This window comes from Babylonia areolata, chromosome 19, assembly GCF_041734735.1.
Source record: "Babylonia areolata isolate BAREFJ2019XMU chromosome 19, ASM4173473v1, whole genome shotgun sequence".
Lineage (NCBI taxonomy): Eukaryota > Metazoa > Mollusca > Gastropoda > Neogastropoda > Buccinidae > Babylonia > Babylonia areolata.
This window is the reverse complement of record NC_134894.1, coordinates 47,880,753-47,894,196: the sequence shown is the minus strand read 5'-3', so window position 1 is coordinate 47,894,196 and position 13,444 is coordinate 47,880,753. Positions and strand designations below refer to the sequence as shown.

The following is a 13,444-nucleotide window of genomic DNA, read 5'->3' as shown; positions in this document are numbered from 1 at the left end:
TAAAGATCCTGTAATCCATGTCAGCGTTTGGTGGGTTATGGAAACAAGAACATACCCAGCATGCACACCCCCGAAAGCGGTGTATGGCTGCCTACATGGTGGGTTAAAAATGGTCATACACGTAAAAGCCCACTCGCGTATATACGAGTGAATGTGGGAGTTGTAGCCCACGAATGCAGAAGAAGAAGAAGAAACCCTGATCACTGGTAAACATGGGAGTCCAACGCCTGAGTCTGCACCTGACCAGAGAACTGTACCTCAACTGGAAACAGAGAACAATAAGCATCTTGACCAAAATCGTTAAAACATCCTGTAATTTCACCTGGCAGAGATGGACCTAGGCATACACAAGGGCCAACAGCTAAAAGAGAACTGCAATTTCAATAGTTTCTCCACAGCAAAGGGAAATTCGTTTACAGCTCAGTCTTTTGTGAAGGACAATGACTCTCAAACTAGGAGGCAAGATTGTGAAGGTTGTTCGTGCTGCAGCCTTGGGGACTAGTTGGTCTTAGGGGGGCATCTAATCAGTTTACACAGACTGTCCAAAAGCCCTTTTGGCCAAGACAGTGGGGACGTAACACTCAGGACAGCAGCTGCCTCCTGTGCTATTCTGATGGTCACAGTCAGACACGAAGGACTATCATACACACAATATCACCTGTCATCTGGCAGACTCACCTGTGTGGGGGAGGCCTCCACAGTGTGTGGGGGAGGGGGCAGGACGAGGACGTCCACACGCACCAAGGGCTGAGTGGAGTTCATGGTGACGGCCAGTCTGTCCAGGTTCACTGCCAGCATCTGTGCACACAGTCAGTGTGTGCTCTCATCTCTCTGGCTTTCACTTCATTCACAACACACTGCATGTTTGCTGCACATCAGTTATGCATGTGTGTGTGTGTGTGTGTGTGTGTTTATTTACATTTATTTGCTTATCTGTTTCTTATCATTACAGGCTTTTATTCTACTTATTCATTTACTTTATTTTTTCTTTTCCCACATTTTATTTTATTCAATGATCTATTTGCTGTATGTCCCAGTATCAATGTTGAATTTTCACCATTTATCTGATGAATTAAGCTCTTTGTTGAATGGTACCAGTCTAGGGTTTTATCAGAATTCCTAAGCTTTTTCAGCCCTTGAAATAGTTATCTCCTTTTTCCTAGACTTTCCCAGACTCCCATGACACTGTGTGAGCCCAGTAATTTCAAAATGATTTTTACAACTCGACTACAATGTCTGAGACTTAACTCTTTCAGCCCTTAAAGGTCTTCTGACTGTGCAGCCCTCCCAGCCTGGCATGTTTTGGCCTGGCTGCATCAACGGGAAGGGGTGCTTCACTTCAGGCACAAATTTATAGCAGCCACCTCAACCAGTACCTACCGAACTTCCCATTATGACTGAAATGTAATTTTGACACAAACTGCTGAAGCCTCAAGACGAAGAATGTAACAATATACTTGTAACTTTAAATTTAAAAAGAAATAGTGAAATGTCAGCTTCTGTCGATGTTGAAGGTTATGGGCTATCTTCTTAATTGAAATGTCCGCCACTTTGTCTACACTGGTTGCTAATTTCATCTCCTTCACTGTCATAATGACAAATCGTCATCATCTGGGTTGAATTCGCTGCAAGAGCCGATCATAATTTCATTGAGCTCTAAACTGCATAGTAAGCCTTTGACATTTTACCATATCGATGCTGAAAACTGGATAAAATCACACTAATCGTTCGATTTTTGGAGCTAAACTTCGCGTGCCAGTGAGGAAGGAAGTTAAGATGGAGTTACTTCCCTTACCTAGCAGTTTCATGCATAATAATGAGCTGACGAACCGGTTTAAATAAACGAGTTTCTTCCCTTGCCTGTCAGGCGGAGAACGGCGATCAGCGGCGCACGCCTCTCAGGTGGGCGCAGGGTTGAATGAGTTAACTCATATGTATAATTTCCTCCCTGACTTCTAAATGAATCAAGGAAAGCACAAAGGGTTTGAACAGAAATTGAATTCAAAATATAGTCCCAATAAGGCCCCTCTGTCTTATTCTTTTGTCTGCCTTGTGACTGAGAAGAAACTGGGTCAGATGCCACTGTTGACACACACTGTTCAGGTGAACCAGTCACCCAGAAAATAACTCTCCTGCTCGTGAGCACAGCAACACACTCTGCATTTACTGATCGCAGGGGTGAGTGGAAAGGTCAGTTCAGATATTCTTAGTCCATAACATCATAATGCAAATAAGCTGCCACTCCAAAAATTCAAAACTTTCTAAAGCCCCGACTGGGTTCCTTCATCTGGAACAGTTGTAAACAGTAGGACCTTGATATGGGCCCCTCATCCTGAGTGAGGTCAATGGCTGCCACCTACCCTGGCCAGCTCCTGGTGGATGTTCTCCAGGATGAAGAAGATGCGCTCGCTGGAGAAGGTGCCATGGTAGAACAGGCGGTTGACGTTGGGGGAAAACTCCAGCTGCACCATGATGCCGTCACCTGTCACACACACACACACAGAACGCTGCAATCTCTGGCACTGCTGCAGCTTTAACACCCTCTCAGTTCCTTGGAAGGAGGAAGGCAGCAGAATGGTTAAGACGCTCTATCTGCCACTACAGAGTCCGTGAGGGTCTGGGTTTGAATCCTGCTCTCGCCCTTTCTCCCAAGTTGGACTGGGAAATCGAGCTGAGCATCTAGTCATTTGGAGGAGATGATAAACACAGGTCCCGTGTGCAGCACACACTTAGCGCACTGAAAAAGAACCCAGCGTTCTTGAGTGTGTGTGTCTGTGGGTGTTCTTCTGTACTCTAACATATTTTTCTTTTGTAAAACGCTTTGAAAAGTTATCATAATTATCATCATTATCAGTATCTTTATCATCATCATCATTATAACCATTATTAGTATCATCATCATCATCATAATTATCATCATCATTATCATTATAATAATCACAATTATCATAATGAATTACGTTCTTTCCGTTCACTGTTTACTTTACCTGTGATTTTCACGTTGACCTGCTTGGTGACGGCGCTGACGCTGTTGATGGCAGTGATGGAGATAGTGAAGGTGCCGGACTTGTTGTAGGTGTGGCTGACGCTGCTCTCCCACGTCAGAAGCCCCCTCTCCCCATCCCCCTGCACACCCACCACACTGATTTCAGCATCATGGAATAAGAAACAACAACTGTTAAGATACAAGAATGCTTTATTTGCCACCACAGTACTTTCAGCATCAAGCCTTCAAAGAACAGAATATAAGATATAAAAGTAACAGTCATCACAGTGCTTTCAACATCACAGAATAGAATACAACATGCAAGAATGCTTTATTGCCACCACACAACTTTCAGCCCTACATAACAGAACAGAACAGAATACAATAAAACAGAATAGAACAGAACACAACAGGATACAAGATACTGGAATGCTTTATTACCATCACAATGCTTTCGGCATCACAGAAAAGAATAGAATAAAACAGAAGAGAACAGAAAAGAAGATATCAAGAATATATTTTATTGCCGTGACAGTACTTTCAGCATCATATAATAGGATATAATAAAACAGAACTGGATAGAATGGAATAGAACAGAATAGAATACAAGAATGCTTTATGGCCATCACAGTACTTTCAGCTTCACAGAACAGATTAGAATAGACTAGAAGATACAAGAATGCTGTATGGCCATCACAGTCCTGTGAGCATCACAGAATAGAATGGAATAGAAGAGAACAGAACAGAATAGAAGATACAAGAATGCTTTATTGCCACCACAGTACTTTCAGCTTCACAGAACAGAACAGAATAAAAGATACATGAATACTTAACTGCCATCACAATATTTTCAACATCACAGAATATAACAGAATAGAATAGAACAGAAGATACAAGAATGCTTTATTGCCATCACAGTAATTTCAACATCAAAGAATTGAACAGAATAGAAGACAGAAGAATGCTTTATTGCCATCACAGTACTTTCAACATTAAAGAATTGAATAGAATAGAATTGAAGGTACAATAATGCTTTATTACCATCACAGTACTTTCAGCATCAAAGAACTGAATAGAATAGAATAGAATAGAATAGAATAGAAGGTCCAATAAGTCCAATAAGAAGTTTTAGCAGAACCAGTCTTTCTGAACCAAAATATTAAAATTGGAAGTAAGATTTTATCATACAGAAATTGGATGGAAAAGGGGGTCTGGAATATTTCTCATCTAGTGCATGGGGACAGTAGTTTCCTTTCCTATGAAGATTTTAGTCAAAAGCATGGAAATATAACAAATTTCCTTACTTTAAATGGTTGCATAAGGTCAGTTAGAAATTATATAAAAAACCTGAACATTGAAACTGATAATGACATTGCTTTGCAGATGAGAAAATCATTACAAATGATATATTCTGTGAAAAAAGGAACAAAAGTTTATTACGACACTTCAGTTAAAAACAATATGACCCCTAAATGCTGTAACAAATGGAATGATTTGTTGCAACTGAACATTAACTGGAAACAGACATTTCACAAAATACACAAAATAAGTAATGTGAACTTAAAATGGTTTCAAATAAGAATAGTTCATAGGATTATTGCAACAAACAGGTCTCTGAAACAGATGAGTATCTCTCATAATGATAAATGCAGCTTCTGTGGATCACATCCAGAAACCATTAACACCTTTTTTGGAGATGTGAGATTGCGCAGAGATTTTAGACTGCTTTCCAAACTGATATTAATAACAAATGCAATAATGTATACAATGCCTAATTATGTAGAAGAATTAGTTTTATTTGGAAACTCACACACATTTGCTACAGATGATATTTTAGATTTCATTATTTTACTTACCAAAAACTTTCTGTACAAATGCAAATTCAATAAACAACCACCACAACTCAATACATTTAAAACAAAGCTCAGATACAGATACAAAATCGAAGAACATGCATCTTATATACTAATGAACCATCATGCTTTCCGTACAAAGTGGAACAGTTACCTTCCAATTATGGAAACTGTTACTATAACAGTCCTTACTTTGTACTAGCAGGTTTTTATTCATTTCTTATATGTATTATTTATTTATTTTTTGAATTTTTATGGTTGTTGTTGTCTTTACAATGTGATCAACTACGAGCTTTCTTTTCCAATAATGTAGAGGTGGTTTACTCATGCTCATTATTATTGTATCATAATGCTACCACTCGCTTTCGCCTCACCCTTGATACCATTACTGTAACAGTTGACATAATTGATGCTGTTGCTATGTTATAACTGGTCCAGGCTATTTATTATTAACGTCATCTTAAATCATCATGATTACTGCAATCATTAATGTGTAAACATTGATTGATTGAATGATTGGACAAGTTTTTTTTTCTCTGTGTTTGTTGTTGTTGTTACTGGTTTGTTTTGTCTTTTTTTGTTTTGTTTTGTCTTTCTCTCTGTAGTAGAGGACGCTACTGTTCGTTTTATATTGTTTGTTTCAAACTATTCTCTGTATTGTATACATGTTTTTGGAAAATTTAAAAAAAAAAAGTTAAAACGAAAAAGAAAAAAGGTCCAAGAATGCTTTATTACCATCACAGCACTTTGAGAATCACAGAATAGAATACAAGATAGAAGAATGCTTCATCACACCACAAAACAGACTAGACTAGAAGATACAAGAATACTTTGTTGTCATCACAGTACTTACAAAATCACAGAATAGAACAGAATAGAATACACGATGCAAAAATACCTTATTGTCACAACAGTCCTTTCAACATCACAGATAGAACAGAATAGAATACATGATGCAAAAATACCTTATTGTCATAACAGTACTTTCAACATCACAGATAGAACAGAATAGAATACATGATGCAAAAATACCTTATTGTCACAACAGTACTTTCAACATCACGGAATACAACAGAATGATGTTTCTCCATCACAGGTGAAAATAAGCATGAGCTTCATACTGGATGGGTCCTTTGAATACTGCCGTAAAGTTCTGTCTATAAGCCGCGACTTTTTCTCCCAGCTTCAACCTCTGCGGCTTATACAATGATGCGTCTTATTTGAGGATCTTAACGATCCTGGGAGTGTCACGTTCTTGTCTGTTCTAAGCTTCCCTTCAAGTTCAACGCACCAAAATCATGATTTCTGTCCATGAATTTTTTGAATGAGCTTCAGGTTAGTGTGCTAACTGTTCACGATTTAAAAATCAAATCCGCACACATTAAAGCCTTCAGATCAGCATTCAGGTCTACTCTGCTCAAGTGCACACCCTCATCATGCCGAAAACGCGACGGAATGCCTATGATGCAGCCTTCAAATTGAAGTCAGTGACAAGATGGCGGAGAAAGCTGTGCTGGTTCTCTTCAACTCGGACACTGAAGACGAAGATTTCAGTGGATTCAGTGAGCAGGTTGACGTTGAATAAATCTGACTATCCCTAAATTATGGATCTTATTTTCGTTGTGTTTATTTTTTTGTGTGTGTGTGGCACTAGCAGTATTTTTGCTTGCTTTTCTTTGTGTTGTTTCCGCTTGTGTTTATTTCATAACCTACAGTATTGACAGCTTTTCTGTAGTATCGGTATGTGTTCTGGTACCGGTAATAAGTGCGGCTTATAAGCCAATGCGGCTTATGTGTGTATGAAGTTCAATCTTTCAAAAAATTTAGTGGGGGCGGCTTATATATCCGGACTCTGAAGTGATGGTGGCACTGTGGACAGGGGTGTAGCCAGTGCTGTCCAGGTGTAGGTGGGTATAGTGCTTTCTTCTCATGTTGCTGGGGTTTCAGAATGGTGGTGCCCATTCTCTGCTCCTCAAAGGCGGTGACACCAGAGATGATGTGACTGCACCATGCAGAACGACTGGAGGCTGAAAGCTTTCCTCCATCCTAATCCTCCCCACACTCCCCGACCCCCCACCCCCACACAGGGGAGGGAACTGCAGCCCAGCTCACCTCATCCCCTGAAGTGGTACAGGTAATGCAGACTACTGTCTCTACACACACATGATGCTCGTCGTTCAGATTTCAAAGATGACCATGGCTTCTAGAGTCAGATGGAAGATCGGTGATTGTGGGTCCAGAAGTGACTGGTGTGGCCAATCTGGAGCTTGAAGGCTTGCCCACATGTGGGACACAAGGGAGCTGGTGCTGTTGTGGCAGTGGATGCTGCTCAGGCCTTGTGCACAGCATGCTTTTGTTGCGCCCTGGTGATGCGCCTGGCTTCAGCTGCATGCGCTCCTGTGGTGATCTTGCTGCGCCAAGCTGGACGGTCCAGAGCAAGTGTCTCCCATGTGTTGATGTCAAGGCCCAGGTCTTTGAGGGATGCTTTGAGGCAGTCTTTGGAGAAGTCTTTGTACACACACACAAACACACACACACACACAAGGGAGGGAACTGCAACCCAGCTCACCTCATCCCCGAAGCGGTACAGGTAATGCAGACTGCTGTCAGTGGCGGGCTGCCGGAAGTCAGAGGCCACGCTGACAGACACAGGGAACCCTACCCTGGCCGCCCACGGCTGGAACACGCCCAGCGCACGCACTGTGTCTGTCGACAAAAAACCCACACCAATTTTCTACCTCTCGATCTACGTCATGTCACTCACAACCAACTCTATCCTCTTTCTAATCAAAATCATAAACCTTCCTTATGAATAAGTTACTTGATATAAATGATATGGTTCATCAGCCGTCATGTTAAAATTTAAGTGCAACTTGTGAGCACAGTACAAGCTTTAAGCATTGTTGATGCTCCTTTGTCTTTGTTTGCATTGTAATCATGTGTACTGTTGAACAATTCAATTGAAAGATTATCTAAACAATAAACCTACCGAATGGCCTTTGGATGTGCGGAAGCATAGTCATCTGTCTGTCTCCTCCCACTTTCTGCATCCTCCTGCACCTCCTTTTTTTCTCTCCACTGAAGTCATCATGTAGCGAGAGTGCTTGTATGTTCGTTTGTTCTTTTAGCATCTTTTCACTATCAGTGCTTGTGTGCATGTGTATCTGTGTATGTGCTTGTGTGTATACGTGCATGTGTGTGTGTGTTTTGTGTGTGCGTGCATAGGGCATAATCATTTTGTGCTTTTTTTATGTGATTGTTCATATCTATGATTTGTAGTATTGGTGTATATAAATCTTTGTCTTCTTCTATGTCTTCATGTGCTGTTGTATGCTACTAAACACTTATGTATATGTACTGTTTCAAGTGAGGCACTTAAGAGAGCTCATTAAATGGCGAGTTTGTGTCATAAAATACTACATATATTTTCCTTTTCATTTCCGTTTCAGTTTGTCAAGGAGGCTTCACTGCATTTAGACAAATCCATAAATGTTACACACAACTGCTAGGCAAATGCCCGGCCAGCAGCATAACCCCCCCCCCACACACACACACACTCACACAGACATGTAATATTTATCATCATGTCCAGATCTGTGTCACAAAACAGACAAGGTTGCACACTCCTTGATTATCATTATCATCATGCCATTCAATCAAGTTTCAGTCAAGCATACCCACACACATACACATACATAGGTGGAGTGATGGCCTAGAGGTAACACGTCCACCTTGGAAGCGAGAGAACCTGAGTGCACTGGTTTGAATCACGGCTCAGACGCTGATATTTTCTCCCCCTCCACTAGACCTTGAGTGGTGGTCTGGACGCTAGTCATTCGGATAAGACGATAAACTGAGGTCCCGTGTGCAGCATGCGCTTAGCGCATGTAAAAGAACTCATGGCTACAAAAGGGTTGTTCCTGGCAAAATTAGGTAGAAAAATCCACTTCGACAGGAAAAACAAATAAAAAAAACTGCAAGCAGGAAAAAAAAAAGAAAAAAAAGGGTGGCACTGTAGTGAGTGACGTGCTCACCCTGGGGACAGCAGCCCGAATTTCACACAGAGAAATCTGTTGTGATAAAAAGAAATACAAATACAAATAACACACTCACACAGACATGAAACAGATGTCACCATGTCCAGATCTGTGTCACAAAACAGACAACACCACATACCCCTTGCCTCTCCCACTCCCCACCCCCTCCCACAGCCTACCTTCCACCCTGACGGTGACGACGTTGGAGGCATTCTTGCCCCCCTTGTTGGAGGCGGCCACACGGACATGGTAGACCCCGGCCTTGGCAAAGCTGTGGGTCTGCTGCTGAGCGTTGGACAGACCCGTCAGCTTCACAGTGTGCGAGTCGTTGAAGTTCCACACGTACTGGGTGCTGTTCACAGACCCCTGCATCACACATACACAACTTTCTTTTTCTTCTTCTTCTTCAAATTTTATAACATTTCTTTCAATTTACAAAACAGAACCTAAAGGAGGAGTTTGTATTACCCGCATGCAGCAAAATAAGGCCAAATGAACATGCTTAGCAGCCAAAAAAAGCATAAGACAAGACAGAATGTAAACCTGACAAGATGATGTTGAGAGCCCTGGCCAAAGAAACGATTCAGCGCTTGTAGCTTTTAGAGGTGTTTCATTGGCTAAGAGCGGACCGGGCAAGACGGGTCGTCTTTTCACTGGTAGCCATGCAAACTTTAGCCAAGCAGAGCAAGCCGCTAGGCCTAGTTTGCATCAGTCTGACATGGTACAGTATATGACACCAAACAGTCATTCAGATGAGACAACAGAGGTCCTGTGTTCAGCATGTACTCAGAACCCACAGCAACAAGGGGTTGTCCCTGGTAAAATTCTGTAGAAAAATCCACTTCAATAGGAAAACAAATAAAAAATAAAAAATTGTAGGCAGAAAAAAAAGAAGAAAAAAAAAGAGAGTGGCGCTCTCAGTGTAGCGAGGCGCTTTACCTGGGTACAGCAGCCCGAATTTCACGCAGAGAAATCTGTTGTGACAAAAATGAGTAATACAATACAATCATAATAGATGCAAACTCCCCATATAATGGTCTGTAAGTGACTCACATGAAACAGTACACATACAATAGTGCATAATAACATGCCTCTGCACATGAAAAAACGACACACATCATTTGATATTAGATGTGTATCTATACACCAAGACAATACTACCAACTGCAGATATGAACAAACACACATATGCACGAAAGACACAAAACAATGCCCTACACGTGTACACATGCTCACAAACATGCATACACACACAACACAACACACACACACACTACACACATACACACTCACATACACAACACAACACACACACACTGCACACACTCTCTCTCTCTCACACACACACACACACAACACACACACACCCTTTTCTGAGAGAGGTGGAAGTGAACAGGCTTGCCTGTGGCCACCATGGTCAGATTGGTGACCAACAACACAGACACACACTCACACAGAGAACACACGCACACACACAGACAACACACACACACACACACACACACTGACCCTTTGCTGAGAGAGGTGGAAGTGAACAGATTTACCTGTGGCCACCATAGTGAGACTGGTGACCAGCACCACAGACACACACACACACACACACAGACAACACACATACACACACTCACACACACAACACACACACACACACACACACTGACCCTTTTCTGAGAGAGGTGGAAGTGGACAGGCTTGCCAGTGGCCACCATGGTCAGATTGGTGACCAGCAACAGGTGACTAGGGGCCACCAAGGGACAGATGGCGCTAGTGTTGGACTGGTACTTCGGGTCATCGGCCACTCCGTCAACACACTTGTCCGACCCCACTTTCCGGTACCTGTTATCACACACACACATACGCAGCTAGAAGACGAAAAAAAGAGATTGGTAACTTGGGAGTTAGAAGAGAAATAGTTTCAGTCTCTCAGTATCAGTATCAGTATCAGTAGCTCAAGGAGGCGTAACTGCGTTTGGTTAAATCCATATACACTACACCACATCTGCCCAGCAGATGCCTGACCATCAGCGTAACCCAACGCGCTTAGTCAGGCCTTGAGGAAAAAAAAAAAAATCCAATCCAATCCAATCCAATCCATATGTGCCACACTACGCCTGCCAGGCAGATGCCCAGCAGCAGCACAACCCAACGAGCCTGAATGCATATATTTATATATATATATATCTTTGCTATGATCTAATTTGACCCTGTGACAATCAAGAATGACAAAATGGCTACACACACACACACACACACACACACACCTGCATGTGCGCACAGGTGTGGACACACTCCCACACACACTGATGCACGCACATGCTCACTCACCCACACTGACACACCCACACAGTTGCACGCACGCATGCGAACACCCTCACACACACACATATATACACCACACAACATGCCAACACCTAGAAATACACAAAATCAGATTAGTACAGCTGTATTTCAAAGCCAGATTTTAAATGAGACTTGTTTCGGCACGAAAAATTCAACCCAACTAAAGTTGCACCACTTTGCATGCATGGAACGAAAAAAACCCAAACTGGTGAATAACAAACTGAGAAGGAATTTAATCAAGATCTACTCTTACCCCCCACTCTTGTTGAAGGGCTTGTTCTCTGTGCAGTCCGGCGCGATGTAGGCATCGTCATACCACGGCTCTTTGGTGCAGCCACCACTCCCCTCTAGGTACCCAAAGTCACTGCAATGTTCAATCATCACTATTATTGCAGAAAGTTTTTCTTCTTTACTCAGAATCACACATGTTTGAACTTCTGCACTGTTATCAGCGGCATTACTTCCACGCCGCTCAACTCCCAAGTCCCCAATACTTCCCCCTCCACTAGACCTTAACAAGTGGTCTGGGTGCTAGTCTTTCTGTTGAGGTCCAGTGTGCTGCATGCACTTAGTGTGTGTAAAAGAACATACGGCAGCAAGAGAGCTGTCCCTGGTAAAATTCTGTCGTAAAAACAAAAAAACAACTACAACAAAAAATCCACTTGATAATGCAACAAACACATGACCGAGACAAGCACCAAAACATAATTATGGGCGGAGCTGCACTGCAGCGACACTTTCTCCCTGTGGAGAGAGCAGGGAGCAGCACCAAATTTTACACAGAGAAATCTGTTTCAACAAAACAAAATGATATACAACGGTAGGAGTGAGCCATGTACAACTGTCTTCCCTCTCCTGATCACTACAATGCAATGCAGAAAGTCCTCAAGCTTGCAGGGAACAACCGCTCACCATTCAAAGTCTTCGGGCGTACATAGGCAGGTCTTGTTCTTAATCGTTCGCACAAACTCCTCTCCGTTGTAGCACTTGTCTTGCTGCTTGCGTCGCTTGTAGCTCACTTGCTGGCCCAGCAGACAATTCTCCTTCACAGTCTGAACAAACATGTAACCCACACACTTCAACAATATGTGTTAGTATGCAAACTGTTCTCCTTCACAGTCCTAACAAACATGTAACCAACACACTTCAGCAATATGTGTTAGTATGCAAACTGTTCTCCTTCACAGTCTGAACAAACATGTAACCAACACACTTCAGCAATATGTGTTAGTATGCAAACTGTTCTCCTTCACAGTCCAAACAAACATGTAACCAACACACTTCAGCAATATGTGTTAGTATGCAAACTGTTCTCCTTCAAAATCTGAACAAACATATAATCCACACACTTCAACGCAAACTGTTCTCCTTCAAAGTCTGAACAAACATGTAACCAACACACTTCAATGCAAACTGTTCTCCTTCAACATCTGAACAAACATACAACCCACACACTTCAACAATATGTGTCAGTGCAAAGTGTTCTCCTTCAAAGTCTGAACAAACATATAATCAACACATTTCAATGCAAACTGTTCTCCTTCAAAGTCTGAACAAAGATATAACCCACACACTTTCACAATATATCCCAGTGTAAACTGTTTCCTTCAAGGTCTGAACAAACATGTAACCAACACACTTCAACAATATGTCTTTGTATGCAAACTATTCTCCTTCAACGTCTGAACAAACATACAACCCACACACTTTCACAATATATCCCAGTGTAAACTGTTTTCCTGCAAGATCTGAACAAGCATATAACCCACCCACTTCACCAACAATTGTCAGTGAAAACCGCTGTCCTTTAACGTCTGAACAGTTAACCCCACATACTTTAACAGTATGTCCCAGTGCAAACTGTTCTCCTTCACAGTCTGAACAAATATATAACCCTCACACTTCAACGCAAATTGTTACTCCTTCAATGTCTGAACAAGCATATAACCTGCACACTTCAACAACATGTGTCAGTGCAAACTGTTCTCCTTTACAGTCTGAACAAAATTTTGATATATAACTAACACACGTCAACAAAATGTCCCACTGCAAACTGTTCTCCCTGATGGCTGAGACGCTTATCTGCTAACAGTGTCCATGAGGGTCTCGGTTTGAATCCCAACAAAACAGGTGTCTCTGGAAAAATTCTGAAGAAAAATCCACTCTAATATATACTGTACGTGTGTGTGTGTCATTGAAGCCCGATTGAATGAGGAAACGAATGACAA

At 41.9% G+C, this 13,444-nt stretch overlaps 1 protein-coding gene across 1 annotated transcript in view; it reads right to left on the bottom strand.

Annotated features, from left to right (window-relative positions):
* LOC143293781 (VPS10 domain-containing receptor SorCS3-like) overlaps positions 1-13,444 on the bottom strand; it is a 51,622-nt gene that overhangs the window by 13,848 nt on the left and 24,330 nt on the right. The window contains exons 15-22 of the mRNA XM_076605017.1: positions 12,129-12,268; positions 11,470-11,580; positions 10,538-10,712; positions 9,056-9,242; positions 7,409-7,545; positions 2,988-3,126; positions 2,361-2,482; positions 679-798 (exon numbers count right to left, since the gene is read on the bottom strand). Of these exons, the coding sequence (XP_076461132.1) occupies positions 679-798; positions 2,361-2,482; positions 2,988-3,126; positions 7,409-7,545; positions 9,056-9,242; positions 10,538-10,712; positions 11,470-11,580; positions 12,129-12,268 (1,131 nt within the window). The remainder of the gene's footprint in view (positions 1-678; positions 799-2,360; positions 2,483-2,987; positions 3,127-7,408; positions 7,546-9,055; positions 9,243-10,537; positions 10,713-11,469; positions 11,581-12,128; positions 12,269-13,444) is intronic.